Source organism: Etheostoma spectabile, chromosome 19 (assembly GCF_008692095.1).
Source record: "Etheostoma spectabile isolate EspeVRDwgs_2016 chromosome 19, UIUC_Espe_1.0, whole genome shotgun sequence".
Classification (NCBI taxonomy): domain Eukaryota; kingdom Metazoa; phylum Chordata; class Actinopteri; order Perciformes; family Percidae; genus Etheostoma; species Etheostoma spectabile.
In genome coordinates this window covers 8,372,776-8,398,939 of record NC_045751.1, presented here as the reverse complement: position 1 = coordinate 8,398,939, position 26,164 = coordinate 8,372,776, and the positions used below count along the sequence as shown (strand labels likewise).

General features: G+C 37.4%; 3 protein-coding genes across 8 annotated transcripts; 2 read left to right on the top strand and 1 right to left on the bottom strand.

The window, feature by feature from the left end:
* Positions 1-370: 370 nt before the first annotated feature.
* On the top strand, positions 371-11,114 carry zgc:92594 (E3 ubiquitin/ISG15 ligase TRIM25). 2 transcript variants are annotated; one of them, XM_032544001.1, is made up of 8 exons: positions 371-755; positions 2,038-2,692; positions 3,161-3,269; positions 5,560-5,655; positions 8,021-8,254; positions 8,992-9,014; positions 9,300-9,448; positions 9,759-11,114. In XM_032544001.1, the coding sequence occupies exons 2-8, from the start codon at positions 2,058-2,060 to the stop codon at positions 10,043-10,045; spliced, it is 1,533 nt and encodes a 510-aa protein (XP_032399892.1). In that variant the 5' UTR covers positions 371-755; positions 2,038-2,057; the 3' UTR covers positions 10,046-11,114. The 2 variants fall into 2 exon arrangements, with proteins under 2 accessions (XP_032399892.1, XP_032399891.1); XM_032544000.1 differs by having other exon boundaries at positions 372-757; positions 2,042-2,692.
* Positions 7,394-25,360, bottom strand: LOC116706921 (sterile alpha motif domain-containing protein 9). 4 transcript variants are annotated; one of them, XM_032543979.1, is made up of 5 exons: positions 25,216-25,350; positions 20,646-23,378; positions 20,284-20,361; positions 19,819-20,129; positions 7,394-7,409 (listed from the first exon to the last, which is right to left on the bottom strand). In XM_032543979.1, exons 2-4 carry the CDS (start codon positions 23,359-23,361, stop codon positions 19,867-19,869), a joined length of 3,057 nt encoding a protein of 1,018 aa, XP_032399870.1. In that variant the 5' UTR covers positions 23,362-23,378; positions 25,216-25,350; the 3' UTR covers positions 7,394-7,409; positions 19,819-19,866. The 4 variants fall into 4 exon arrangements, with proteins under 4 accessions (XP_032399870.1, XP_032399871.1, XP_032399869.1 ...); XM_032543980.1 differs by lacking the exon at positions 7,394-7,409 and having other exon boundaries at positions 19,708-20,129; positions 20,284-20,349; positions 25,216-25,359; XM_032543978.1 differs by lacking the exon at positions 7,394-7,409 and having other exon boundaries at positions 19,712-20,129; positions 25,216-25,349.
* Positions 11,619-17,099, top strand: mrpl48 (mitochondrial ribosomal protein L48). Of its 2 annotated transcripts, none has more exons than XM_032544014.1 (8): positions 11,619-11,817; positions 12,251-12,309; positions 12,883-12,914; positions 13,709-13,788; positions 14,637-14,806; positions 16,010-16,112; positions 16,198-16,287; positions 16,870-17,099. In XM_032544014.1, exons 1-8 carry the CDS (start codon positions 11,797-11,799, stop codon positions 16,945-16,947), a joined length of 633 nt encoding a protein of 210 aa, XP_032399905.1. In that variant the 5' UTR covers positions 11,619-11,796; the 3' UTR covers positions 16,948-17,099. The 2 variants fall into 2 exon arrangements, with proteins under 2 accessions (XP_032399905.1, XP_032399906.1); XM_032544015.1 differs by having other exon boundaries at positions 11,679-11,819; positions 12,259-12,309.
* Positions 25,361-26,164: the final 804 nt, after the last annotated feature.

Genomic DNA, 26,164 nt, shown 5'->3' with positions numbered 1-26,164 from the left:
TATCTGGTTTCTGGCTTTTGAACAAACTTTCCTAGGCCATCAAATAACATTTTGGAATTCTTAATTTAGGTGGCGTTCCCCTTCAAGTAATATTGTAAAACAGAACATTTATCACAACACATTCACATATTAGAAAACCAAACAGAACAAAATACACAACATTTTAATAGCACATTAACAAAATAGAAAACTAATGTGTTTCATCCAATATGTTTGTGCTTTACACCTCAGTGCCCCCGTAAATAATGGATACTTCTTCCACCAAAGAATAATGTGAATGACAACTAGAAAGCTTACTGTCTATGCTAGAAAATGTAACAGCGCCCTCAGCGGTCAACCATTTATGGTGTGTATAGCTAGTGTAAAGCCGGAATTTCCGAGGAGCCTCTGAAGGCATTCCCCCCGCATCAACCTGCTCAGTTAGCTAGCTAGCTGTTAAAGGATTGTCTGTCGCGCAGGTGTGTCGACTCGTCCTTTTGTGTCAAATGTCGAAAACTCCAGATGAGATACTAGCTAGCTAAATGCCCGGTGACTGGAATGTTTCCTCGGACTCCCTAAAACAACCCGTACTGTGGGAGCAAAAAAAGCAACGGGTTGTAATGTTAACATGTTCTTAACGTGAACAAGTGCAAGACAGGTGGACTGCGGCTTCGAGATTTGAGACGTTAGCCTCATCGTTTGATAGCTTGTACATGGGCAACTGTGTTTCAGCTTTGTACCAAGATAACCTATAAGGACCTAACGTGACATTATCAAGGTAAGTAACGTTAGCAACATTGTCTGACGTGGTTTGCTTTAGCTTAACACAGCAACTAAGCAAGGAAGAGATTAGTGTAACGTTAACGTTGTCTAAGGGAGGCGTGTTAGCTAAGCTAGCTAATTGTTGGTTGACCCTTTAATCTACGGTTAACGTTAATGTAGCTAGCAGTAGGAAAAACAGGCTTAATAAACAGTAGTTTTGATATCTAGATAAATGGCAGTTACGCTAGTTTTACGAGTAACCTTAACGTTGTTTGAAGCGGAATCAGAGGGTAAACCAGGCTTTTAAGGGAAATAGAAATGAATTGTAAGGTTCCTTGCATGAGGTAACGTTAAACCGAAGAAGGTTAGAGTACGGAGCACATACTGAATAAAAACCGTTTTCAGAACAGCTTCACAGGCCTGTGTTATTAAGCTGACAGGTGGAGCGCTGGAAACCACAGCTGACAAACTGGAAAACACTTTTTGTCTACAAAACAAGCTGATTGGCAGTTTTCCACGTTATCTTAAGGTCACAGCCTTTAAACAGACTGTTCAACAAGCTTATCTGAACACCAGGCACCAACTGACCTGTTTTTGTAGGTTTTATCAAGGCTTAAAGTTACAATATGTTCTACTTTAATTTGTATCATTTTATAAAACACCATGCAGGAAAAAAAAATGTGATGGTGGTTAAATATGTTTTAATTTGTTTTTACAAAATGCCGAATTAAGGAAGGCCACTCCGATTGCTTTTTATTATTGACTGTTGTGGAGAATATTTTCCAGATTAATGATTTTGTCTGTAAAAAGTCAAATAGCCCCAATTATTGGTGAAAGCAGCTTTATTTGTATAGCACATTTCAGCAACAAGGCAATTCAAAGTGGTTTACATAAAACATAACTTAAGCTTTCCCAGGGTTAAGTTGCTTGTTTTTTTCCCCCAGCCATTAGTCCAAATATATGTAGTATACTATCTCATGACAGAGAAAAGCAACAGATATTCCAGTTTCAGAGACTAGGACCAACGATCATGGTTTTGTCATTCTTGCTTGAAAAATGTCCTAATTGATCGCAGTGTTATGTCTAATCAGTTAACTAAGTCAACATGTAGACTCCCTTCCCTCTCCACCTGTTCTGCTCTCTATTTCTCCAATTATCACTCCCATGTCCCATTCCCACCCACCTTCATCTCTTTCTTTCTCATCTTATCCAATCCCCACCACTACCTCATCCACTTTTTCCGCTTCTTTTCATCCTCATCTTAACAACCTCCACTTGACTCACCCCTCTGACCTTACAGTTTGAATACTGACATAATGGCCACAGCCCAGTCAGAGCATTCCAGCGTCTTGAAAGAGGAGCTTACCTGCCCAGTGTGCCTGGACTTGTACCGCGACCCCCACTTGCTTCCTTGCGGCCACAACTTCTGCAAGACCTGCCTGGATCGTCTAAAGCGGCAAGCAGATCGCGGTCGCTTCCGCTGCCCAGAATGCCGCGAAAGCCATCGGTGTGGCATCAACTTCCAGAAAAACTTCAAACTAGCAAATATTTCTGACGACTACCGTCACCGATGCAGATCTACTACTGCAGCTGCTACAGCTTTAAAATCCAGGGAGTTGCTGTCGTCTTCTCTGTCAGCGCAGCAAGCCAAGTGTCTGTTTGCTGTTCCATGTGACTACTGCCCTTCAGTTTCCGCAGAGGCATCGGGCATCAGTGCTGCTGGAGAAGGGTCTTCTGCTGCTTCTGTTTCTCAGGAAGAGGGTTACAAACAGGAAGCCACTGCTGCTGAGTCAATGTTTGCAGTCAAGACGTGCCTGAAGTGTGAGGTGTCAATGTGCCAGGAGCATGTCAAGCCACATCTTGAACTCCCGGCGTTCCGCGAGCATCCACTGACAGAACCGATGAACGACTTCTGGAAGAGGAAGTGCCCAGATCATGATGAGATATATAGGTGAGAGGCATGTGCACTCATATATTGTGGTGTTGTATTTTGAAAAGGTGGGTATTTCATCATGGAGAGAAACCTTTTTTTTTTTCACAATGCCACAAAGTTTTGATCTAGTGTAACTGTAATCAATCATCCACCTAATTGGCCAAAAAATAACTGTCTGAATGAAACAGTAGTCTCTTACAGTAATAGTCAGCTGATGTTTAATAATACTTTTTGTTTTTTACACCATATATATAGGGTTGCTCTACTAATTGTTTTGCACACTATTATTCTGTTTCAATAACTTGAACAAAACCAAACGTAACACATTTTTTCACACTAACCTTGAATAACCTTTTTCCACTCCATATGTTTCTAGTTGTGGTTGTATTAGAGAACACTTCATAAGCAAGTGTTCTACTGTATTTCAAGATCTGTCATGTAGCAGGTTTATCTTAATTGTGTTTTTTATTTGGTATAAAACTCCAGATATTACTGCATGGATGACAAGATATGCGTGTGCAACGCCTGCACCATAGAAGGAGGACACTCGGGACACACAATTAAGACCCTTAAAAACACAATGAAAGATCTCAAGGTACACCTTTTTATATTAAAAATGCTTTCTACGCACGTAAGAAAATTGTAAAATTAATATTATGGCAAATAAAACAGGAAACTTGCATCTTTAAAGAAGGGTTTGGAATTGCTCAGAAAGCTAGGAATCCCATTGTAACGCAGGTGATACAAGGTTTTTTGAATATCGCCTAAGGGTGTGACACACCAACCCAGTCGGCTGTCGGACAGTCTGGTGAGGTCGGTGAAAGGAGTCTGTTCGGTGTGTTCCTTGCCGCCGTCCGTCCGGAGGGGCCGTCGGCCTTCATTTTGGCCGACCTGACATGTTAAGTCTAAAGACAGGCACCGCCGGCAGTGACCAATCTGATTGAGGGAGTGCAAAACCGGAAACACGGAGCCGGATGAGCGCACTAGAGTCCCTCAAACTCTGACAAAATCTATTAAACTGACCTTTTTCGATCTAAAATGAAGACAGATTCAGCAACTGCACGGCCTATTTCTCGCTTAAAATGTTTTCAGAAACACGTTTCGGTGAATAAAATGTAGTAAAATATGAGCTTGTATTCTGAACACAGACCCATGTGACGCGTTCGTCCAATCAGCTGCAGGTTTTCATTTTTGGGCAACAATACAGATTAGTGCCGCCTGCTGTTATGGAGACGTATTGCGTCTCGTCGCTTTGGTGTGTTCCGAGGCACTTTTTTGACAAATTTGGGGAGACTGATCAATCCACCTGCCTTTTCTGCAGATGGTCAGCTACCTGGTTGGTTTGTCAGGGGCTTAACATCCCATGTAGTCATATTTGTGGTTAGAATATCCGCATTATGTTGAACTTAATCTGATCTATGTCTCTCTGTGCATCTTACATTCAGTTTTACCACAGTGTTCTTTTGATTGTGCCATGGCGGCCTGCCCCCCCCCCCCCCCCCCCCCCCCCACTGCTAAAATAAATAAATCCTAAGGAAACCTGTACCACCTTCTGATTGTTTGGCTCACACAAAGTCTTGTGATGAGTCTGGAACCCTAATGAATGAGTTGTTGTTGGGAGTGTGTGTATGGCTGTGTGTGAATGAAAGGAAAAAGTCACATGACTTTTTGGTCTTTCTATAGGGGAGTTAAATCTACTTCCTGTGGTTCCATTCTCCTGAACAGAGTGTGAAGTTGAAAGGGCTTCCAGTTCATTGCTTTAGATATTCAGTCCAGAAACTTATTATTTCAAAATATTCTATACATTAGACATCATCAGTATTGGGGAGTAAAGGAATACATGTAGGTACATTTGAATGCAAGTACATATAAGTACATCTGAATACATTTACACACTCTCTGAATAAATTTAAGGAAACTCCATGCATTTCGCAGAAGGCCCAATATGAAAACAAAAAATGAGCTTTTTGCGTGATCAGTCACAATGGAGTTGAAAGCAGCAAGAGCTAATAGGTGTAGGTTAGATTTTTGTAGTATGCACTTTGGGACTACAAATACAAAAATCTATCTGCTTGTTCAGGTACTTGTTAGTAACGCTTCTGTAGAAGGTTTTACCAGAGTAGGCCTGTTTAATAAGCAGGATTTGATGCCTGCTGTTCTATAAAATTCAATTCAATGTGTAAGTAATCCATGTATTCACAATTTTGGGCATGCATTCTGTAAAAGAAAACATTTTTGAAAGTATCCTTCTCAACACTGTCTATCATCAATGCTCTTTTCAGCCTTACTTATTATATTATGTTAATTTACAACAGTGAAATGGTAGGCTTTCAAAATTCCTTAGCAATTTGTCTTTGTATTGGCACCCAAATGGATTCAATTAATACAGTAATGAAAGTTGTTGGATGTTCTAAAGCCAGTGTTGAGTATTTTTATTTCCCTTTTACAATTAACAAATTTAGAGACAAGACATTTTAATGGGTTTAATTTTTATTATTTAATTTCTTCTTTATCAAACTTTATTGTCTTCATTCAGTTTTTATTTCAAATAAGTTTTTGTTGTATACTTCTGGCTCTCACACTTTTCATATGTCTTTATTGTGCTCCCTCTATCATTGATAACTGGCAGTATGAATGTGTGTGTATAAATGTTTCGGTGGATTGTAGAAACTGAATTTGTTCGTTATATGTGGATGAATAAAGCTATCAGTTTCTGTATCAGTTGAAACCTGACTTTTGAAAGCCATTACAAGCAGCATTGAAACAAGTTTTTGTCAGTTGCACAGTAGTTATTAATCCCACTTTCAACCCCTACACTCACATTTGTGTTCTGGGAATACTTACAATTTTAAAATCATTATTGCATGCCTTCCCATGTTCACCAGGGCACGCTGGATAAGCAGCTGTACAGGGTTGAAAGGAAGTACAGCATGGCAGAGAAAAAACTCCAGGAGCAGAGAGAGAAAGAGAGACAAAATAAGGTAAGAAGGCACACATTTATATTTCAAGAGTGCTAACAAATTTAAAAACAGGTGAATATTTAACCATTTCTATTAGGGCTGTAAGGGTTGCTCTGTTTGTCTATCTTCTTTTTCTTGTTGGGGGAAAAAAAATGACTCTTACCTGTCAATGACAGTATTGTAACAAATTTCACAAACCATGATGCATACTGACTCTACCACGCTAAAATATTTAAATAACTCAAAACTTTGTTGTAAACATGTTGTCAACCGTTCCTGCTTCAGCTTCCAGACTGTGGTCGGGATGCTGACGCTCACTGAAGGGCTAACTCCCTTCACTTCACCCAGCAGTTGGGAAGCAAGACACCGGAACTTTACTGGGTCTTGAAGAGAAACCTACATCGTACACATACTACAACTTGACAACTTTACCACTAATTTGTTGACACATCTGCCCGTGAGCGCATCCACTAACTCTCTCTCACCCATACTTGCTTTGCACACCTTATGCTACTCTTATACCAGTGTAATGTGTGAACATGTGGCTTGCAATTAAACCCGAACTGGGCCATTTTCACTACAGCGAGCATCAGAGCTTGCACGTTGTTTTCGTCAACTCTCATTCCAATATGTCCCAGGGAACTTAAGGGAGCGTCTGACACCTAAAGCCCACACAGCCAGGTGTTTCTTACCTTTTGGTTGGTTACATTGTGAGCAATAAATTGCTCATGTTATGCTAATTTTCAAGTTCATAATTGTATTAAAGGGGTGATAGAATGGTTACAATGGTTCCTTAAGGTCTCCAAATAGGGTATGTAACATTGGTTGGGCTGAAAATGGCCCAGATGCTGTTGTATGGGCTCTAATGCGACCCTGGAAAAAGACTCCAGAATGAAATGAGAGGTGTTCTCCCTTATACGGTTTGCTCACAACTATTTAGATAAGCTGCGCAGTGATTGGTTGGTTTAAGCATGTGCGCGTGCGGAAAAAGCCATGAAGAAAAAGCCGAAAAGCATGATATAAGCCCTACGTTTGACTAATCGGTAACTTCAATAATCCTTGAAGCTCTAATGTAAATTGGATGACAGACTGACAGCATCTTGACATTGATCTTATGAAGGAAAGCACTGTGCCTTCTAGATTTGAGTCCAATTTGTAGTATGTGCTTCTTGTCTGCCTTTAGAAACCGAATGAATGTCAAAGCATACATATTCTTAAGTATACTTAACTTTCAACTAGCAAGATGGTTTATTATTGGTGATGTCAGTTAAACGCGTTATTGACGGCGTCAATTTTTTATCGTGAGATTAACGTTCTTTTTGGCCTAGCAAACTTTGTAGTTTTTTTTCACATGCTGTTCCTACATCTAGTAACGTTAGAAAAACTACAACACCACACCGGATCTAGCTAGACCGGAAACAAAACGGGCACGCCACACACACTTGTTTGGGCTTGCGAGCCAGCTAAAGTCTACTAACGTAACGTTTTGATTGGATGGCGACTGCAAGACACCGAAAGGGTGTGAATTAAGTAGAAGGCTAAATGCCAATGGTGTTTTCAATAAAAAAAAACATTATTACAAAGCAATCTGATCCAATTTTCCATGTTGATAAGAGCATTAAAAGAGAAAAAAATAATGGGACAAAAAGAAATCAAGGGACTTTTAGAATGGATAAAAATTTGCAATTAATTGCGAGTTTACTATGAAATTAAAGTGATTAATTGCGATTTTAAATATTTTAGTAGTTCAACCGCACTATTTTATTTTATAAATGCAGTATACGAAGTTGGCTTGTAGTTGATTCATCCTTTTCAGCACCATGGACAGCAACATTAAGATATGTTGAGTACAGTAGCTGTGCTTTGCTTTTAGTGCTAGTTTATATTTAAGTCTTAAGACTTTTATTTAATTTAGTTATTTTGTAATGTGTAACTGAGTTTTCTTAAAGTGCTTGAGATAAGTAACAATACAGTCGAGTTTGCTATGCAGTAAAAAAATGGAAAAGTTCAAAGACTCAGATCTTTGTTTGCAACAAAAACCTTGGGACCAGTTTTGCACCAGATAACAGACTTAATTTAAATAGAACTATATAAAGTGGACACCCACGTTCAGAATGGTTAGTTTTTATTACAAAGAAGAAACAACCATTACCTAACTTAACATGTATGACACAAACAAGTCTAGATCATGTATGTTTTCATCAAACTACAGAAAATATATTCTGAAAATGAAATTTGTACATTTCATGTTGACTTACCATGAAAGTCATAAAACTTGTTTGTTTACTTTTAAGTCAATGATAAAAGATCACTTGATTTCTCTAATGTTCCTGTATGAGACATCCTATGTGCTCTTTTCCTCCTACTCGTCCCTTCCCCTATCTAGAAGTTTATGGACGACTCTGAGCAGTGCTTGACCAGGCTGGGGGAGGAGATGAAGGCCAAAATACTCAGATTTGTCACCAGATTGCGAGAATGCGCACGCACTCATTCTGACACCAACGGGCCGGCGATTCAGAAGAACATCTTCAAGATCAGCCAGGACCAGGTCCGTCTCCAGGAAGTCCGCTGTGGCATCGAAAGCCTCATGCAGGAAAGCGACCCTTTCCGCTTTATTGAGGTGAGACGCCTTGCTCCACACTTTTGCCCCATTAAGCATCAATGACATACATTTTACATTACTACAAACCTTTTCACAAAGGAATCATAGCTTAAAGGTCCCATGGCATGAAAATATCACTTTTTTTTTTTTTTTGTTTTAACAATGAGTTCCCCCAGCCTGCCTATGGTCCCCGAGTGGCTAGAAATGGCGATAGGTGTAAACCGACACTAGATATCCTGCTCTGCCTTTTGAGAAAATGAAGGCTCAGACGGGCCGATCTGGAATCTTAACCTCTTATGATGTCATAAGGGGCAAGGTTTTGTAATATCGGGTAAGACTTCAGATATGGTATGAGGGGACCACCAAGAGCACCATGTCATGGGACCTTTATAGAATGAAGTTAAAACGTTGCTTGTGATTTATAGTTAATAAGGTAGACCATGCATGTCCTTTGTGTGACTCAACTGAGACAAATTCTTAGATATTTGAAACATGTGAAATGTGGAGTTTTTGTTATTTAGGAGAAATGTCTTCAGAACAAACAGTGACAAAACTATGGCAGCTAAATGCTTGTAATACATTAGTACACAACAAAACAAATCTAATTTTAAGTTGACCTTTTGTAATATAAAGCTTTTGCCCCTTTGCCATGGGCAGCACCAATAAGTTACCTCCGCTAGACACCTCCATTTTTATGGAAATCTACTGTATATAATTTGTGTCCAAACATCTGTTGGTTTTTGTCCCATTTTTAGGCACACCGGACAACAGGAAAACAGTAAGTACTGCTTTTATTTTCATTGATGGCTGCAACTACTATTATCATTTAATCTGCAGGTTATTTTCTTGATGATTGTGCCCATTAACACTAGAACCATCATTTCCTTATAATCACACTAAGATATGTATCATACTTTTGTAGTATCTTATTTTTTGTCTGACTATAAAAGTCAAATCCTGACATATAAGAAGCTTTATCTGGCATATGGTTGGTAGTTTTGCTTTAAAAAATGTCATAAACTATATAACAAATAGTTGCAGATTAATTGTTGTTTTCCATTAGGTGCCGTAGGCAGCTAAGAAAAGACATGTACTACCCAGAATACGTCGACATGGAGACGGAGGTTCTTGGAGTGATGATGGAGGACGAAATGAGAAAATTCCTTGATGAGGAGCTACCGTGTCACATTGTTGCTGCCATTAACTCCCTGTGTAAGGAATTTTCATTCGTTAAATTATCTTCTAATGTCACTTTGTTTTTTTGTTAATAGTCCTGCAAAAGATGCTCCCTTCATGAATGTTACAATGTTCAGGTTTTTGTTGAATCTGCTTCAGTGAGTTGAAGATTTAATTTTATAGTAATTTTGGAGGCTGCAGTTTGTGGTGCTCTTTAACTTTATTACATCATACAGAGGGGTGTTTTAAGCCCGTCTCATAAAATGGGGTGGAAGAAAATTATAGAAATACCATCAACACCTCTCTGAAACTGATTATATTTTTTTGAATCTTCTCCACCCATCAGGTCACCTGTCGGATCATGAGGAAGAGGACCAAGAGGAGAATGAGGAAGAGGCTGTGGAGGATGAAGACGACGACGACGACGACGACAGCAGCGAGGAAATGAGGAGCGAGGGGGAGGAAGAGGATGATGAGGAAGACGATGACGAGGAAGGAAATGACCAGAGTGGGCTGGCTGACGATCTTTACAGCCCAGGGGAGGAAGACGAGGAGGAGGAAGAGGGTGAAGAGGAAGACGAGGAAGACGATGAAGAGGACGAGAACGAAGAAGAGGAGGACGAGGAGGAGTGATGAATTTAAGGACGGGGACAGGATTTGGATACATATATTTTTACACCTATTAAAGCACTTTGGATTTGATTGTTAACTGCGAGTGCCATGTACAGTTGAGGACTCGAGCAGTTATCACATTTTGCCTCAAACCCTGGTACAATACTCTGAGATGACACACTGAATGATATCAGAGCTTCGATAAAGCTGGATTTAAAACAAACTGTGCACTGAGAATCTCATGCTAAACCTGTGTTAAACTTAAGGTGCTTAATAGTAGAAAATGATTGCTGTATGCATAAACACACGTGAATGTATATTGACAGAATGTGGCTGGAAGGACTCAAAACACCTCAATTGGAATTTAGTAAAATCTCTGCATGTCTGGATTTTGACCACTCTGCCAATAATTTTAAAACGTGAGTAATTTGCCTAAACAGAATTCAGTTGAGTTGATTTAATTTGTTTTGAGAACGCTTTTTTGAAATAACCGCTTCTGAAAACCTCTGAAATAGTCTCTTAAATTTCCCAAGCATTGGTAAGAAAATGTTTGAATTCCTTGAGTTTCCCAGGTTTCCATCACCATAGAAAGCCTTTTGATCAGTGTCCGTGTAAACAGATTTGACCTGAAGGAGAGCAAAGACGCAACTAACAATTTACTTGAATGAGTCCTGCGTTAATGGATTGTATTGATTTGTTTATTTCATTCTTGCTTCAGTTTTGCAAGCCAAAGAGAGAGAGTGTGTTTGTGAGAGTGTGTACTTTAAAAAGTTTTGTTTGCTTGGCATGACATTAGAGAAAAAAAATTGCAATGTTAAGTCTATACAGACTTTAGGATGACTTTGCTTTTCATATTTGTTTGCTTTAAAAGCAGTTAATGCATTGTTTAAAAAAAATGTTCCTATGCACAGTGTATACATTCTGAAAATATAAGTTTCAGGCGACAAAGGATTTTGCACTTTACTACAGAAAATGCTATGTTAGGCCTGAACTATTTGAATGTTAAAAGTTGATTTATTTTGATACGGGTGATTTTGTGAGGGGCCAAACTGAAATATGAATACATAATAATAAAGTATGTTGAAATGTGCAGATGTCTGGCTGTCCTTTTGAAAATATGACAAATACATGATTTAACTTAAGTTTGTTGGGTCTACAGAAGGGTAGGAGAAGGGCAAACAAAGATATTAGATTTAAATAAATATGTAAACTACTCAAAATAACACTGAATTGCTTTTTCCCCTTTTACTAAAATTGCTGAAAGGAAATCAGATATGGGCAGTGATTAATAAACAAAAAATTAAGTAAAATATATACAAAATTAAATATAAGTGAATTAGATGAAAATATATAGTGAGACAATTACATCAATGTATTAATATGTTAAACATGGGTTTTAAAAGGGATTTTCATTTTTCATCACTGGGCTACCATCAACTTCATTTAAGGGAATTCATTTCACCAGTTTGTTATCAAACATTCACTAGATTTTAGCACACAGATGAATACATAACACAAAATATGTACATAACGTATTTAATAGAAACGTGGAGAAAGACTGAACGTGATACCCGTACCGGAACGTTTGTTCTGGGGCATTCAAACCACGGATGCAAAATAGGGCGGAATAGCTTCCTGTGATGACTTCCGTTGTTAGTAGCTTTTATATCATATATTTATATTTATAATTATAGTTACATGTAAGCTAACTCGTGGAATTACATCGCAACACCCAGCGTGTTTTCCGTTAAACACAGAAAAAAGGTTGAACTATGAATGCCGTCTTTCGAAAGGTAACGTGTTTTTTGTTGTTGCTATCCGCTAAAACGTCTAGTATCTCCACAGAGGTCATAGCTACAGATTGAGCAGATTCGATTAATCATGTTCATCACAAGTTCCGCCAAACACCAAGTAACGTTGATGTCTTGAAATCACTCGTGTTTCCAAGCAACAGCCACTAAACTACGACGACCGTTAATAAATAAATGATATGAAACACAGAGAAGTAGCTAACGTTAGTCATTTAACTGGAGAGTCGGTACCAGTTGTGATATAATATTCATCCAGGCTTAGTTTCCCTTCTGTGTGAGGAGGTAGGCTGGAAGGTAGAAGCTACTTTGGCAGAGGGAAGTCTAATGCTAAGTAAAAACTCTCACAATGTGGTCTGTGAATTATCATTATTTCCCTCGTTATTCTGTTAAACTGACGTTATTCTGTTGTGTTCAGTTGCAGACGTCTGTCACACAACAGGCATGCGTGTTAAATCTCACGCTTACATTATGCCGGTAAGTCTTTGCATTGCTTTTATAATTTCCATACCTCATGATGGCCTCAGTGAAAGACTATATCGCAAAGATGTGATCACTGTAGTCCTTCATAATAACACCAACCATAGAACCTCAGCTTAAAAAGTGTATACTTTTTAAACTTTAAAGATTTTACAACTTGGGTATTTCTTTCACACTTTTGGAAAGAAAGTCTGTTAGTTATGATAACCTTTTAATATGCAACCAAGTAACTGCTGCGATTTCCACACTGCAACAAAAGTGTGGTCAGATGATTTAACCGGTTGTAAACAAGTCAAAAAGTTAATTATCTTAACTTTATTGGCGATAAATTACCAATATGAGAGGTGGGAAAATAATTAAAAAAAAAAAGATGAACGAAATACTACGCTGTAAATTTTAGGTGTACAAACATCAGTTGTTTCCTAATATTTCAACTTCTAAATCGTGAAAAATGTTTTAATGTTATAATATTTAAGATTTTCCAAAAAGGTCCTAAAGTGACCTTGGTGATGTAAATGCTCTCTTTTTTAATACGGTTTCTTACAAATACTTGTACTGTTGTTTTAACAGGGCCACACCATCTATCCAACATCCTGTTTGGGGTAAGTATTTAAAGACTGCGATTTTTACAATGTACTATACTATGAGTTTTTTGTGACTTTTTTTTCGACATACTATACCATGACTTTATTTCAACATACTATAGTATTACTTTTTTTGGCAGACTATACCATGACTTTATTTCAACATACTATTCTGTGACGTTTTTGACTCATTTTTGACTTTTTTTTTTACATGCTATACTATGACCTTTTTCTGACATACTATACTATGACGTTTTTGTGACTTTTTTAACATATTTATGACTTTTTTTTATTTTTTTGAGATACTCTATCATGATTCTTTTCCACAGTCTATACCATGACTTTTTTTTCACACACATTTACATGTCAAATTAAGGCGGTGCAATTAATTTTTAATTAATTATGATTTTGGCTCCTATTAATGATCACAAAGACAGAGTAATCGAGAAAAACAATTATTTTTAACCACATTACATTTTGCAAGTAAACTCTCATTTTGTCTTGTATTAGGAACATTTCACTGTCAAGGGTTTTTACTGTTGATTTGTTTAACTGATTCACCACTTTTTAGGTTCAATATATGCACCATCTTTTCCAAAAGTCAATGAGTAATTGTGTTAAATAATCTTGATTTCAATATCAACCAATCATAATCGTGATATTTTCCATTATTGAGCGGCCCTATACAAAATACTGTATTTGTGTTTTACTGCTGTCAAATCAACTCTCGCCTGTTATATTTATCTTGCACGGGGTGTAGTATTTGCATAAACAGTATGTATTTTAATGGACATTTTTCTCTTCTTCCACAGCTTCTGTAAGCGAAAGACAATACAAAAGCATGCCGACCCACGGAGTCGGGAGGTGGAGACATCTTTTACCTAAAGAAGCGGTAAGACTTAGAAAAATGTTTTTATGAGAATCCGTCCACCGAAAGGCCAGACATGCCATGTAAGGCTGTAATAAGATAACTTCTAATAGCTGTTTGCCTTTTTTTGAAGACCACATTTGCGAAGTCAACATTCAAGCATCAATTAAATTTAGTCACCACTGGCAACACGGAAATTACAGTACATCATGTTGTTATGTTGCGTTCACATCCAAATCAACCAATGCTGCCGCAGACATTAAGAGATAAAAAAACTATCACAACAAATACCAATTTAAAACTCCCTCTTTTAATATTTGAGACTACATTAATTTGGTAAATTATTATTAATAATTATTACAAACAAGTGTAACGTTATATAAAGGGCTTTGTTTTGGGCTATTTTAGAAATGTCTTATGTGAAGACACACAAATGGATAATTGGATTGTCTCATGTCATTCCTTGCTGATGATGAATGCTACGTCATCATAAAAATCAACTAACACTGACTTTTTAATAGGCTATAGGTGTCAGAAACGCAATTTGTTTAAATTAAATAATTAAACAGCCCAGTTAGCAAATGTGTGTGTTAGCTTAGTTTACTGGTAGACTAATAGGACATAGTGATATTACATTTGAAGAGAGCACCCTCTACTGGACCTTAAGGCAAACTACTTCAAATGGTCTGTTGCACTTACATGGACTTTTAATTTTGAATTTTAACAAATCATTCTTTTTTAAGTATTTAATTTATTCCTACAAACTTTGTCAGCCTTACAGTATGTCTGATCTGGACAAAGGGCTATAAAATGATAGAAAATGAACACTGTATATGTCTGTTGTGAGGTCAAGTTTTGTTTGTTGTTTTTAGCCAAGGAAAAAGAAAGACAAACACCAGATGAAGGAGATCCTGGCGGAGACGGAGACAGCATATGGGACTCTGAATGTGAAAGTGTCGGGTTACGACATGACGTTGGTGGAGCATTACTCCCAGTACATCCACAACCTCTGCAACCGCATCGGCATCAAAGTGGCAGAAAGGTGAGGCTATTTAGAATCCGTAATGTTCACATTTGGTGTTTTTTCTTTTGACAAGAAAAAGTTGACTAGGGCACATTTGTAGTAAAAAAAAAAAAAAAAAAAAGAAGTTGGCAGCGGTTTGGTTCCAAAAAGCAGCCGAGAGCAGCTTTTGTTGCTATAACGACAGCTACAGCGACAGTATCCCAAAGCGCTATGTGGAGCGGTGCTAATGCTATCGCTATCGATAAAACAAAGCGGTGGAGCAAGCTCGAGAAGGAGCGGTAATACTAGCGTTAGATAAAACAATGCCATTATATAATACGTATAATATTTCATATAATCATATAATGTAGCTCGCTGTGCTCTGACTCCATTGCTTTTCTTGATGTTATGAAAACGACTACTCCGCTTGTCATTGGTCGGCTGTTGAGAAACTGTTTGACGTTGGATGTCTTAATGTTAGACAGATGCTGGAAGCTTAAAAAAGACACGTGTGAAATTAGTTAACATAACTGTATATCTTAGCTGTTGTTGTTCTTTCTTCTTCTTCTTACCAATGACGTCAGAAGGTAAAACTGGATGATATGTGTAGCTCAGTTTTGGAATTGGTTACTTCACATGGTAGGCTGACAAGAAAGACCCTGTTCTATAACTGTGGGTTTGTTGGGGAATTTATTTACAATGAAAAAACGTTCATAGAATGCTCACAGAATCGGTTAGCTCCATAGACCGTATATTATTGATAACGGTCAATGGTTAGCTCAGAGTAAAGAATAAAGGGCTGATGATGCATGATCCAAACCAAAACTGTGCACATTAAAGAAAAGAAAATATGTAAGATAAAAACTGAAATTGATTTTGTTGTTGTTTAAACTTACTTACAAAATAGCAGTGACTGTATTTCCAACCAACAAACTAACTATAGACTGGTATGTCTGATTGTAACTCTATTAAAGAATCAAGAAACTCAACAATGTCAATTACTCGATTTATTTAGGACAATTCAGTTTTCAGATGAAACTCTTGCAGGCAAATTGCAAGGCACCAAATATGTAATATAAAATATGAATTAGGATCGATGAGCTTTTCTGGTTGTAAAGAATAGCACGTTTACAATTTTAAATAGGAAAAAGTCCATAGATGCATATCATTGTACAATACTTCAATATACAAATGGAAATCCAAAACCTTAAAATTCTTCTTTTTTTTTTTTTTCACCTGTAGCTATGCTTTACCAACCAAGAGCACAGAGGTCATGCTGATGCAAGAGCAAGGCACCAAGATGTACGCTGACGCCGTCCTGAAGACTCACGAGCGAGTCGTCCAGGTAAAGGTTTCCGTCTGGGTCGGTTGCTGCATGCTTTGTCTTAACACCTGACCACTGAAGCGTTTTTATTTATCCGTTTATCTAGTTGAGCTGTCTGGACACGGCAGTGTGTCCCGTTTTCATGGACATTCTTTTGAAGAATCAACCAGAGGGAGTCGAGCTCTCTGTGAAGCAGGTGAGTTACGTCTGGCACATTACTCTGAAGCACGGTCCGGGAAAATCAGACGGATGTCAATAGTTTTGGACATCCCTTGATGTAGTTTTTTCCTTTTAACCTGTGTTGGAATTTAGGTTCTGGTTAACTTAGGTTGTTGGTCGGGGAGTTGCATAACACTAACTGGCCAAATGTATGTGGACATCCAAGACATTACACCTATATGTTGTGTTTTTACATTGCACAGAAGGAATGACTTCAACACTCACAACCTGTTTCATGTTCATACGGCCACCTCACTATTGTTTAAAGATACACTTGAAAAAAAAACTATCCTTTAATGGGAATTAAGAGGCAAAGCACAAACCATGAAATCAACCCAAAGTTCAAAGTCAGGTGTGTCTACAGACTTTTAGCCGTATAGTGTACAGTAGATGAACCCAAAGAACCAAAAGAACCCAAATTAAACCTATAACCTTTAACCTATTGATTATGCAAGCCCTTTAGTGGTCGGAAAAATTCCATTTGACCACAAGCAACCTCTGAATTTTTAACACACAAGTAACAATCTCTCTACCTCTCCGCTCCCTTGTTCTTTCTCAGCACAACGAGGCTGATTTCCAGGCTCGATTCAAGGGCCGTCCAGAGCTGGAGGGGCTCATCGCTCAGATGAACCATTAGGACCTGTGAAATTCTCAAGTTTGAAATCTATGTGACACGCTACACCTTGTTTACCTGTTCAATTTATGACTTCTGGTTAGATGCTGAACTGAATTGCGTTGTCTCAATACCTGTAATCTGTGCAACGAGAATAAAGTTGAGTCTAAATGTCACTGTCTATTTTTTTTCTATGTTATGCGGTGACCTATTTGTGACTTTTTTTACATACACTATACTATGACTTTTGTTCGACTTCTATTATATGACTAACTGTTACTGTCTATTTTTCGACATACTATAATATGACTTTATGACTTTTTTTTACTATACTATGACTTTTTGTTGTACTATGCTATGACTTTTTTTTAAAACATTTTTGGTGACCCTATATTATCACATTTTTCGACATACTATACTATGACTATTTATAAACATTACTTTTTTGTGACTTTTTGACATACTATTTTATTACTTTTTTTCAATGTACTATACTATGACTTTTTCAGCATTCTACCATATTACTTTTTTCAACATAATTTACCATGACTTTTTTTCGACATACTATACTATTATGTTTTTACAACATGCTATACTATGACTTTTTTGTGACTTTTTTCAACATGCTATACCATGACTTTTTTGTGACTTTTTTCAACATGCTATACTATGACTTTTTTTGGCACACTATACCATGACTTTATTTTGACATACTATTCCATGACGTTTTTGTGATTTTTCTTGGCATACTATTCTGTGACTTTTTTCGACATACTATACTGTGACATTTTTGTGACTTTTTTCAACATACTATACCATGACTTTTTATTTAACATTATATACTATGAATTTTTATGAGTTTTTCAACATACTGTACTATGATGTTTTTGTGACTTTTGTTGACGTACTATGACATTATTTGACAGACTATACCATGTATGTATTTGTTTTAGACACACCATACTATGACTTTTGTTGACACTATACCATAATTTTTTTTTTAAACGTTTTTCTTGACATACTATTTGGTGACGTTTTTGACTTTTTCCGACATACTATACTATGACGTTTTTTTGAATATTTTGGACATATTTATGACATTTTTTATTTTGTTTGACATACTATACCATGACTTTTTTCGACATGCTATCCTGTGACATTTTTGTGACTTTTTTTCAACATTCTATACTATGAATTTTTATGAGTTTTTCGACATTCTGTGTTATGAGGTTTTTGTGACTTTTGTTGACATACTGTACTAAGACTTAGTTATTGACAGAAATGTTATTGTGTCTAATTTTATCTACATTCTATACTATGACTTTGTTTAACATACAATACTGTGACTTTTTTGTGACTTTTGTCGACATATTATACTGACTTTTTTGACATACTATTCTGTGACGTTTCTGTGACTTTTACTCGACAGACCATACCATGATGTTTTATGTGAAAGGGGAAGGTTTCTGTCAGATTTTCTGTTGCAAGCAGACTGACCACTGAGCTGTGGAGAACACATTAGGCATTGGGCCAATGTATTTACCACACATGCACTAAATGTGATAATAATAATGTAGTTAAATGATAATAAAATAGCCAAAACAACAGATTTCTTTCTTGCTCAAGAACTCCTGAACCAAAAGGATATTATTACAATCTTTATTTATCTGTCTGGGCACTACATACATTTTCTTTCTAGATGACACAGTCAAATGTACAAATCATAATTAGTTAATCATTATTGAGTGTTACTGTGTGTAAAAGTGCAAATTGAACCAAAATTCTGGAGTGGCAGTAAATAAGTCCATACGGACCACAGTAAGGAGTGTGGACTGGTAGCTGGATTGGTGCCAGTTCACCTCCTCGGCACTGCCAAGGAGCTCTTGAGCAAGGCACCAAATCCCCCAACTGCTCGGGGCGCATGCTCAGCAGTCGCAGCCCATCTGACATCTCTCCATTTGTGCATATCTAGGACCAGAGCATGTGTGTACACTTGTGTAGTGTGTTCCAACAACAGAGTGAATTTTTTTTAATTTAAAATATACATATATAAAAGTATACATTATTTTTAATAATTACAATGACATGTTTGTCTTTAATTGGAATTAGTTTATTTCAGAAAAAAATCTTATTGAAAAGTTTTGAGAAAACAACTCTGTGACTATACACAAATGTCACAGTAGACAATCTCATTATTTTGTCTCAACAATCTAGAGACAAGATAAAATGATGGACAGAGCAGAGGTAACATGGGGAAATAAAAAGACCATATAATCCCTCTGTTTTAGTTTAAAACTCTCAATGTATATAGCTTGTTCTGTTTACCATTAAACTGTATAATTATCTTTTTGTTAAAAAAATAAGTCAAACACACCGTCGATCATCATTAATCATACTAATCTTCATAATCTTTAGCAAACATTATAGCAAAACATCAAAAGTCATGTGTTCTTCCTTACGTAGAATTCTTGATGACTACATAAAAAGCTTCAGAACTGTTAGATTGCCACATTTTAACCAACATAATCTCTGTCTTTAAAAATTAGGTTCACCATTAAAATTACATGAGTATTTACATGAACGAAAGTAATGAAAAGACTGATAGTACAACTATTTCATGTGGCTTCTTTAGTACTGAACTTTAATTTGGTAGTACATTTCATAAATCCCCCCACAAATGCTTAAAAAAATACTATATAAATGATTAAAGGTTCAGGAGCTTAATTTCATCACTCTTTTCATCTGAAGTGTCTGTTGTGCGATCAACCAATATAAATGACCTGGATGTTGACCTGGATATAAATAACCACATCAGTGCTTTCCTGATGAGTAGTATAGGGCGCTGGATTTAATGGATAGCATTGTGTCCACCGACTATTGTGTCAAAAGCCCACTTATTGTCAAAAGCTACAACACATATTTTTACTTGTACATTTTGCTCCTTTAATCAGATCCCTCAAGCTCATTGATGAGAGACCTCATACTCTTCATTCTTTTAAGGATTTCATAGAGAGCGTCTTTGCCCATTGTGCTGGAAGTCAAACTCTGAAGAATGCCACTCATCTGGTCTTGTGTGGATTTTAAAGCTTTCACAGCCTCATAGTTCTCATTTGAGATCAACATCCTATCCTTGAGCTTCAACAGGATGCCTTCTGTATCAGTCACTCTGTTAATCAGAACCATCTGATGGAGATCTACAAAATGACCTGAGGCAGGAAGATAAAAGCAAAAAAATCATTTGTTAAAATTGTAATTAAAGTAACTGACAACAATTTGAGGATAGCATTGGCGCTCGAGACCACTATGCAAAGTAATTTTATTATTTCACAATCCTAATTTGTATTTTCACACATTACTTACCTCCATTGTTATCCGTCAAGGCCGAGTGTTGTGGTTTTCTTTCCTCGGGTTCTGGGCTAGCCATCTCTGAGGATTGCACTGCCACATACAATGAAACGTTATTTTTCAGAAATGAAAAATAACATTAAAAAATTCTACAGAGATGTGTCCTTCCAAAAACAGCGCCCAGACCTTGTATTACTTTCTAATGTTCAACTGAAAAAATACATAACTATTCTGTATTGTCTTCCAGTACAGAGCAATCACAGAGCAACAGCAACAATACGAAAAATATTAAACTAAAATTAAGCTATTTTTGAAATCTCTACCGGGTGGGTATTTCATTATGCTTAAAATATTGTACCCTATACAACATTTCTTACCATTTTCTGCAGTCGTTTTCTGGATAGCAAAGGCTACAGGACCTCTGATGGTAAATCCAATGTAAAAGGAAACTTGGCGGTCTTTCTCAAGGCTGTTTCTGAGGTTTGCATCCATCTCAATCTCTGTACCACCAATTTTTGCGTAGACTCTGTGGTTTCGTACCACCCCTTCAACTTTGAGAAGACGGTCTTGGACATTCGGATCTTTGAAAATCTTCTCGTTGCTCCAATCTTGTATTGTTTCCTCATTTTGCTCAAGACACATTTCTTTGAGCACCTTTCTGTGAACAATTCTGGTCAGATCTTGACCTTTTCCAATGAAAAACAGAGGGGGGAGGTACCTTGATCGAAAGTGTGTCTTATATGCACGGTCATAGGAGAAGTGCATACCCGGAATTAATTTATTGAGGTTGTGGACACATTTCTCTTTACTGTCTGAAGGCCAGCACAGGAGGAGGGTTAACATGTGGAGCTCAGGTGAATCTTCGGGGATCAGAGGCATTTTCTGTATGAAATTGGTTAAATAATTGCAATCAGAAGGAAACGTTGCTCCCATATTTCTTAACATGATATGGGCAAGGATATAGTTGGCCAGAGCTGAGACTGAATCTCTTTGTAAAAAGATTTCTTCCCACCATGTGGCTATTTCCTTAAGGTCTGATTCAGTGCATTCTCTGTCAAGACATGAGAGTACTCCAGCGGATGTGTCTGCCAGGTTTTGCTTAAGCTTCTGGATGAGAGCAGCACCTTTTTCTTTGAAGTGCTTTGGTGGGGAGTCTCCAACATACTTCCTGTAGCAGTCTGTGGTATCTTTAGAAATGTATGAGGGATCATCTTTTTTCATGTTAGGCTTCGAGTATGTCAGATATCTATCAAAAAATGCACATTTTCTCTCAACCTCATCTCTTAGGCTGATTATTAGATCAGGTATTAGGTCTCCAAGTGATCCCAGGACAGAGTCCAAGGACACAGTCTTTGTGAGAACTCCTCTCCTAGTCATGTTCAGACGGACAAGTCGGTCATACACAAGGTTGCAAACTTGTAGATAACCAAACATCCCTCTGGCGTTAAAAACATGTGAGACTTTGGTCTTGCCATCTCCTTTCATGTCTGTCCCACGTTCATTTTCAGCAAGTTGTTCTGCTTCTTTGAAGGCGTCAATGGCCTTTTCGGCCAGTTGCAAAATTTCTCTTTGACTGGCAGAATACTCCATGTTCTTTAAATGGTTCTTATGGACTTGGCCCAGTGTGTTAGCAACAAATGAATTTTGGGGATCTCTTTGTTTTGCTTTCTTTGCCCACATTTCTGCCAGATTGTAGTCTTTTAGTTCTATGTAATAAAAACGAGCAAGTGCCTGTGGAAAAAATGGATTTTGAGCAAACTTTTTTGACGCCATCACTAAAACAGATGCACTCTGGACATTACTCTCCTTCTTTTGAATATCTACAATCAGTCTAGAAAATCTTTCTGAGTCTTCTTTCATCTCTGTACCATTGATTTGGATATCTTCTTCTTCGGTTTCTTTTGGTTTTGGTCTTCTTTTGGTTAGCATGTCTTTGACAAAACCAACCAAAAATGCCGGAACCTCAGCTGTGCACAAAGTGGTCAATAGGTTTCTTGCTGTGTCACTTCTGGCCACACCCGCCTCTGCCATCAACTCAGTACAACATTGTGCTATCATGGGGTGAGCCATGCAGACTTTTTTTTCAGATGCTTCTGTGGTGAAGGTGATGATGAGAGGGCTAAAGGGCCCCATTCTGTCCTCCAGTGAAAAGTCTCCATGAATGTAGTCATCATGTTTGAAGAAGTCAAGGCACTGAGACTCCAGGAGATACGAGCCTGGTACGTAGGCATTTAGCAGGGATATGAAGGCAACAAGTTGGGTTTCCTTTGTTTGTTTTGTTCTTCGGACTGTGCTGAATACTTTGCATACTTGTTTGACGTAATCTTGAGAGAAATTTTTTTGCATTATGTCAAAGCCATAGAATTGGTTGCATTTGCCATGGTACTTTCCGCGAAGTTCTTCATTTTTCTCATCAAACGTTTGCTTTTCTGTGTCAGAAAGTACTTTTCGTAGTACGACGTGGTCTCTGTTTTGTAGAAAAGCATCCTTTCTAACGCAGTTAAGTAAGATTGCCACAGGCCTGTGGGTGACTATCTGCTGCTCAGCAATGATCATAATAATTTTGTCTTGCAGATTTTCCAAAATGTGCTCATCATTCACTAACAGCAGCACAGTGTTCTGGTGGCCTCGACTGCCTGCTGTGAAAAGGCGGACCACCTCTTCTGCAACATTTGTGATGTCTGAGGTTGAGCCTGTTAAAACAGCACTCCTGAAGGTTTTCCTTAAGTCCCATAACACCTTCATGGCCAGTGTGGTCCCCCCACAGCCTGGCTGGTGGAACAGTTTAACAATTGATGTTTCAGGGAATTTCCCTTTTCCTTGTGTTTTAATTTGTTTAACAAGTTTTTCGTATCCATCTCGTTTAATGAAAGGATTTCCAGTGCCATTTGATTCTGCTTGTTCACTAATGTAAAAGTTTAACCATTTGGGTGGGGCCCCTCTGTAAAAGTTTTCCTCTACCTGTTTAACTACTTCTGGATCAATGATTTCTCCTTCAAACTGATTTGCATAGAGAACATCCAACAGTGAGAGGGGGGATGTTTGATATATTTCCCCACCTCTAGCAGTGGACAAGGCTGGTCCATTTGCCATCTCGGACTTTCAGTTTCCTGTACATTAAAGGATGAAAAGAGGATATGGATACATCTGTTATCTGGATTATAAACACACACAAAATGCTAGATAGTTAGCATGCAACCATGAAAGACAGCTGCAGGGGAGAAATGTTAAACACCTGGCTCAGCTTTGTGAACTTCTCTGTGTTCAGCTTGATGTTGCCCAGCAAGGCAGGAATCATATACTGTATATTTACCCAATTAAAGCACAGGAACTACACTTTAAAAAACGAGTAGTTTAAGTAATTTGTTATTATTTTAATTGTTTTATAGTTGCAAGTGGCCATGGTGTAAGGGGGTGGGTTTGGCCTCCACGTCATCCGTTACAATAAAACACTGCGCAGGGAGGGGCAATTGTTCTTTGTCTTTTATTGTAACTCTCTAACACTCACTACCCTCATTGTGTAGCTGTCTGATTTGTTGCGTGATGCTCCGCTTGCTCTCCCTCACTCTCTAGTCTGGAGCCTTGTGGTTGGGACTAATCTAGAAGAGAATTATTAGAATATGAATTAAGTAACTTATATACAGAAGGCTATACTGTACTTTTCACAGATAAAAAAAAAAAAGGCAACCGAACACTCTGCAGCCAGTTGACTTTTCATAGACTGTGGCTTCACTCAATGATTCAGGTTGAGATAACATTTGTTGATTTGGCACCATGAATCATTTACATATGTATAAAGTATAAAGTACATTGTATAAAGTACAATTACATATTATAAAGCCTTTGTGAACCAGTTATCTGGCCTTACCATCCCATATTTTACAACAGCTAGTAAAAGTATTTTACTTGATCCCCTGCCTCCAGGTTCTCAAATGCGCTGTGAACTGGAGCTTTTGGGGTTAGTCCCATACATAAAATAGTGACTAATTCACAGATACAATGTAGGCCTACTGTGCATTTATTATTGATTAAAACATTTGTTTTTAATGAGTTATTAGCCTACTCCAACTTAGACACAAATGTTTCTGGTAAAATAGGCCTACTTAACATTAAATTAATATTGTTTGACATTATCAAAATAACATGTTAAAATGCTTCACCTGCTGCTGGCCTGCTGGCAGTTTTGATTCAGCTCCGCAAAGTTGCAGATCTTTTAGCTGCTTCCTCTCTCTCTCTCTCCCTCTCTGTACTCAATGTACTGTATAATCTAGCATGATTCAAGAGCCCAAACCATCACACCCCTGAGCCTCTCTCGTTTGCAGAGCGCACACTAATATAACAGATGTACTAACTACAGTAGACTTCTGCTGCTACATAAGCTTCATTAGCTGTGTAACGTAGCATGATACGTTCATATATAAGTCAATATTGTGCGATGTGGATGCAAACATTACAAGCTGCTCATTATTTGAAGCACATGTGGATTTTTTTTTTTACTATTCAAAGAGCATTTGTCATTTTCTCCATAACTTCCAAAACTCACATGAAGGTGGAAGGGCTTTCCCTGTCTTTCAAATGCAGTGACAAATATTCTCTACTTCTAACCGTCACTGGCGGTGCTCTGCGTGTGAGAATAATAGCAAAGTCACGTGACTGGGGGCACAGGCAACAATAGCCCATACCTGTGCACGCCCCTGAGTCAGAGAGGCTATTATTATACATTGATGTATTAAAAGAGCTGTATTTGTATGGAGCTAGAACAGCGACAATAAATCGAGGTATTAAAATTAATATAATAGTATATAATATAATAGTATTGGCACTGACACTCAAGATACAGATTGAAAGCACAGTTAACTTCACCAAAAGGTTTGGTACCAAAATGTCGAATAGTATCTTTTTAGTCTAAGTGAAACTTTGAGTTTGCAGATATTAAATTTTTCTCACCTTTTTCCATATGATGCAGAAGTCTCTGAAGTCTTGAGAACATGTCATGTACTAAATAGCAGTGATCGGTAACTATGTGCTGTAAACTAAAGGTGTTTGGATTAATATAGCCATAAGTCACACCCACATTACACCCACAGTAGGTGGGTGTAATTACAGACAGATATGTACAGCTGACTGTGAATGCCAACTAAAGTAATACATATTTTCTTGCAGCAGTATTGTTTTATTGGAAATGCTTGCTAGGATTTTCTGTAAAGGGTGGGGAGCTTGATTTGATTTATGAAATGTTGGTGACAGTTCACGGAAATTATTAATCTCAACAACGATAACAATAAACCAGTGTTTTTTATATTTTTATTATTCAAATTGTTCAGAAACACATTGGTGTACATAATACAGCACAACAAATATGCATCTTTTAAAACTTTTTAATTTAAAGAAAAAAAAATTTTAAGTAGAAAGGAATGGAATGACCTACTTAAACATAATCGAAAATCCAGAAAAAAATCTAAAAAAAAAAAGAAAGAAATAAGAACTTGGTTATACAAGTGGACACAAGAGTTAAAATAAAACAGTGTTTTAAGGTTTATTCGAATGCACTTTCAGTTTAGTTTCCTTCAATCCTCACAAGGAAACCTAACAATGCAATCTTTCACTTTGTTTGACAGTTGTTATGGTGATTTAAACCTGTTCCCCAGGTTTCACTAGAGTTGAATTGCACTTCAGTTGTTGACTTAGAGCTTGGCATAGATACTTTACAATTCAAATGACAAGTTGATTGATAAATTGAGCAGTTTCTATTTTTGCATGTTATGGACAACTGCAACTTGATTGATTATTTTCAAGATTAATCTTGTTCAGGTACCTCAAATTTAAAGAGCAAAGGTACTTAATTACATTCCAGTTTGTTATCTTTAGGTTTTGTGACGTCTCAACTATCTTTGAA

Bases quoted from the DNA above. Each gene is read 5' to 3' on its own strand.
- mrpl48 (XM_032544014.1), top strand. From the start codon at position 11,797: ATGAATGCCGTCTTTCGAAAG. The intron at 11,818-12,250 runs GTAACGTGTTTT...TGTTGTGTTCAG, and splicing joins TGAATGCCGTCTTTCGAAAG to TTGCAGACGTCTGTCACACA. The intron at 12,310-12,882 runs GTAAGTCTTTGC...TTGTTTTAACAG, and splicing joins CTCACGCTTACATTATGCCG to GGCCACACCATCTATCCAAC.
- zgc:92594 (XM_032544001.1), top strand. From the start codon at position 2,058: ATGGCCACAGCCCAGTCAGAGCATTCCAGCGTCTTGAAAGAGGAGCTT. The intron at 5,656-8,020 runs GTAAGAAGGCAC...TCCCCTATCTAG, and splicing joins AGAAAGAGAGACAAAATAAG to AAGTTTATGGACGACTCTGA. The intron at 9,449-9,758 runs GTAAGGAATTTT...TCCACCCATCAG, and splicing joins TGCTGCCATTAACTCCCTGT to GTCACCTGTCGGATCATGAG.
- LOC116706921 (XM_032543979.1), bottom strand. From the start codon at position 23,361: ATGGCAAATGGACCAGCCTTGTCCACTGCTAGAGGTGGGGAAATATAT. The intron at 20,362-20,645 runs GTAAGAAATGTT...TGTATGTGGCAG, and splicing joins GAAAACGACTGCAGAAAATG to TGCAATCCTCAGAGATGGCT. The intron at 20,130-20,283 runs GTAAGTAATGTG...TTCCTGCCTCAG, and splicing joins CTTGACGGATAACAATGGAG to GTCATTTTGTAGATCTCCAT.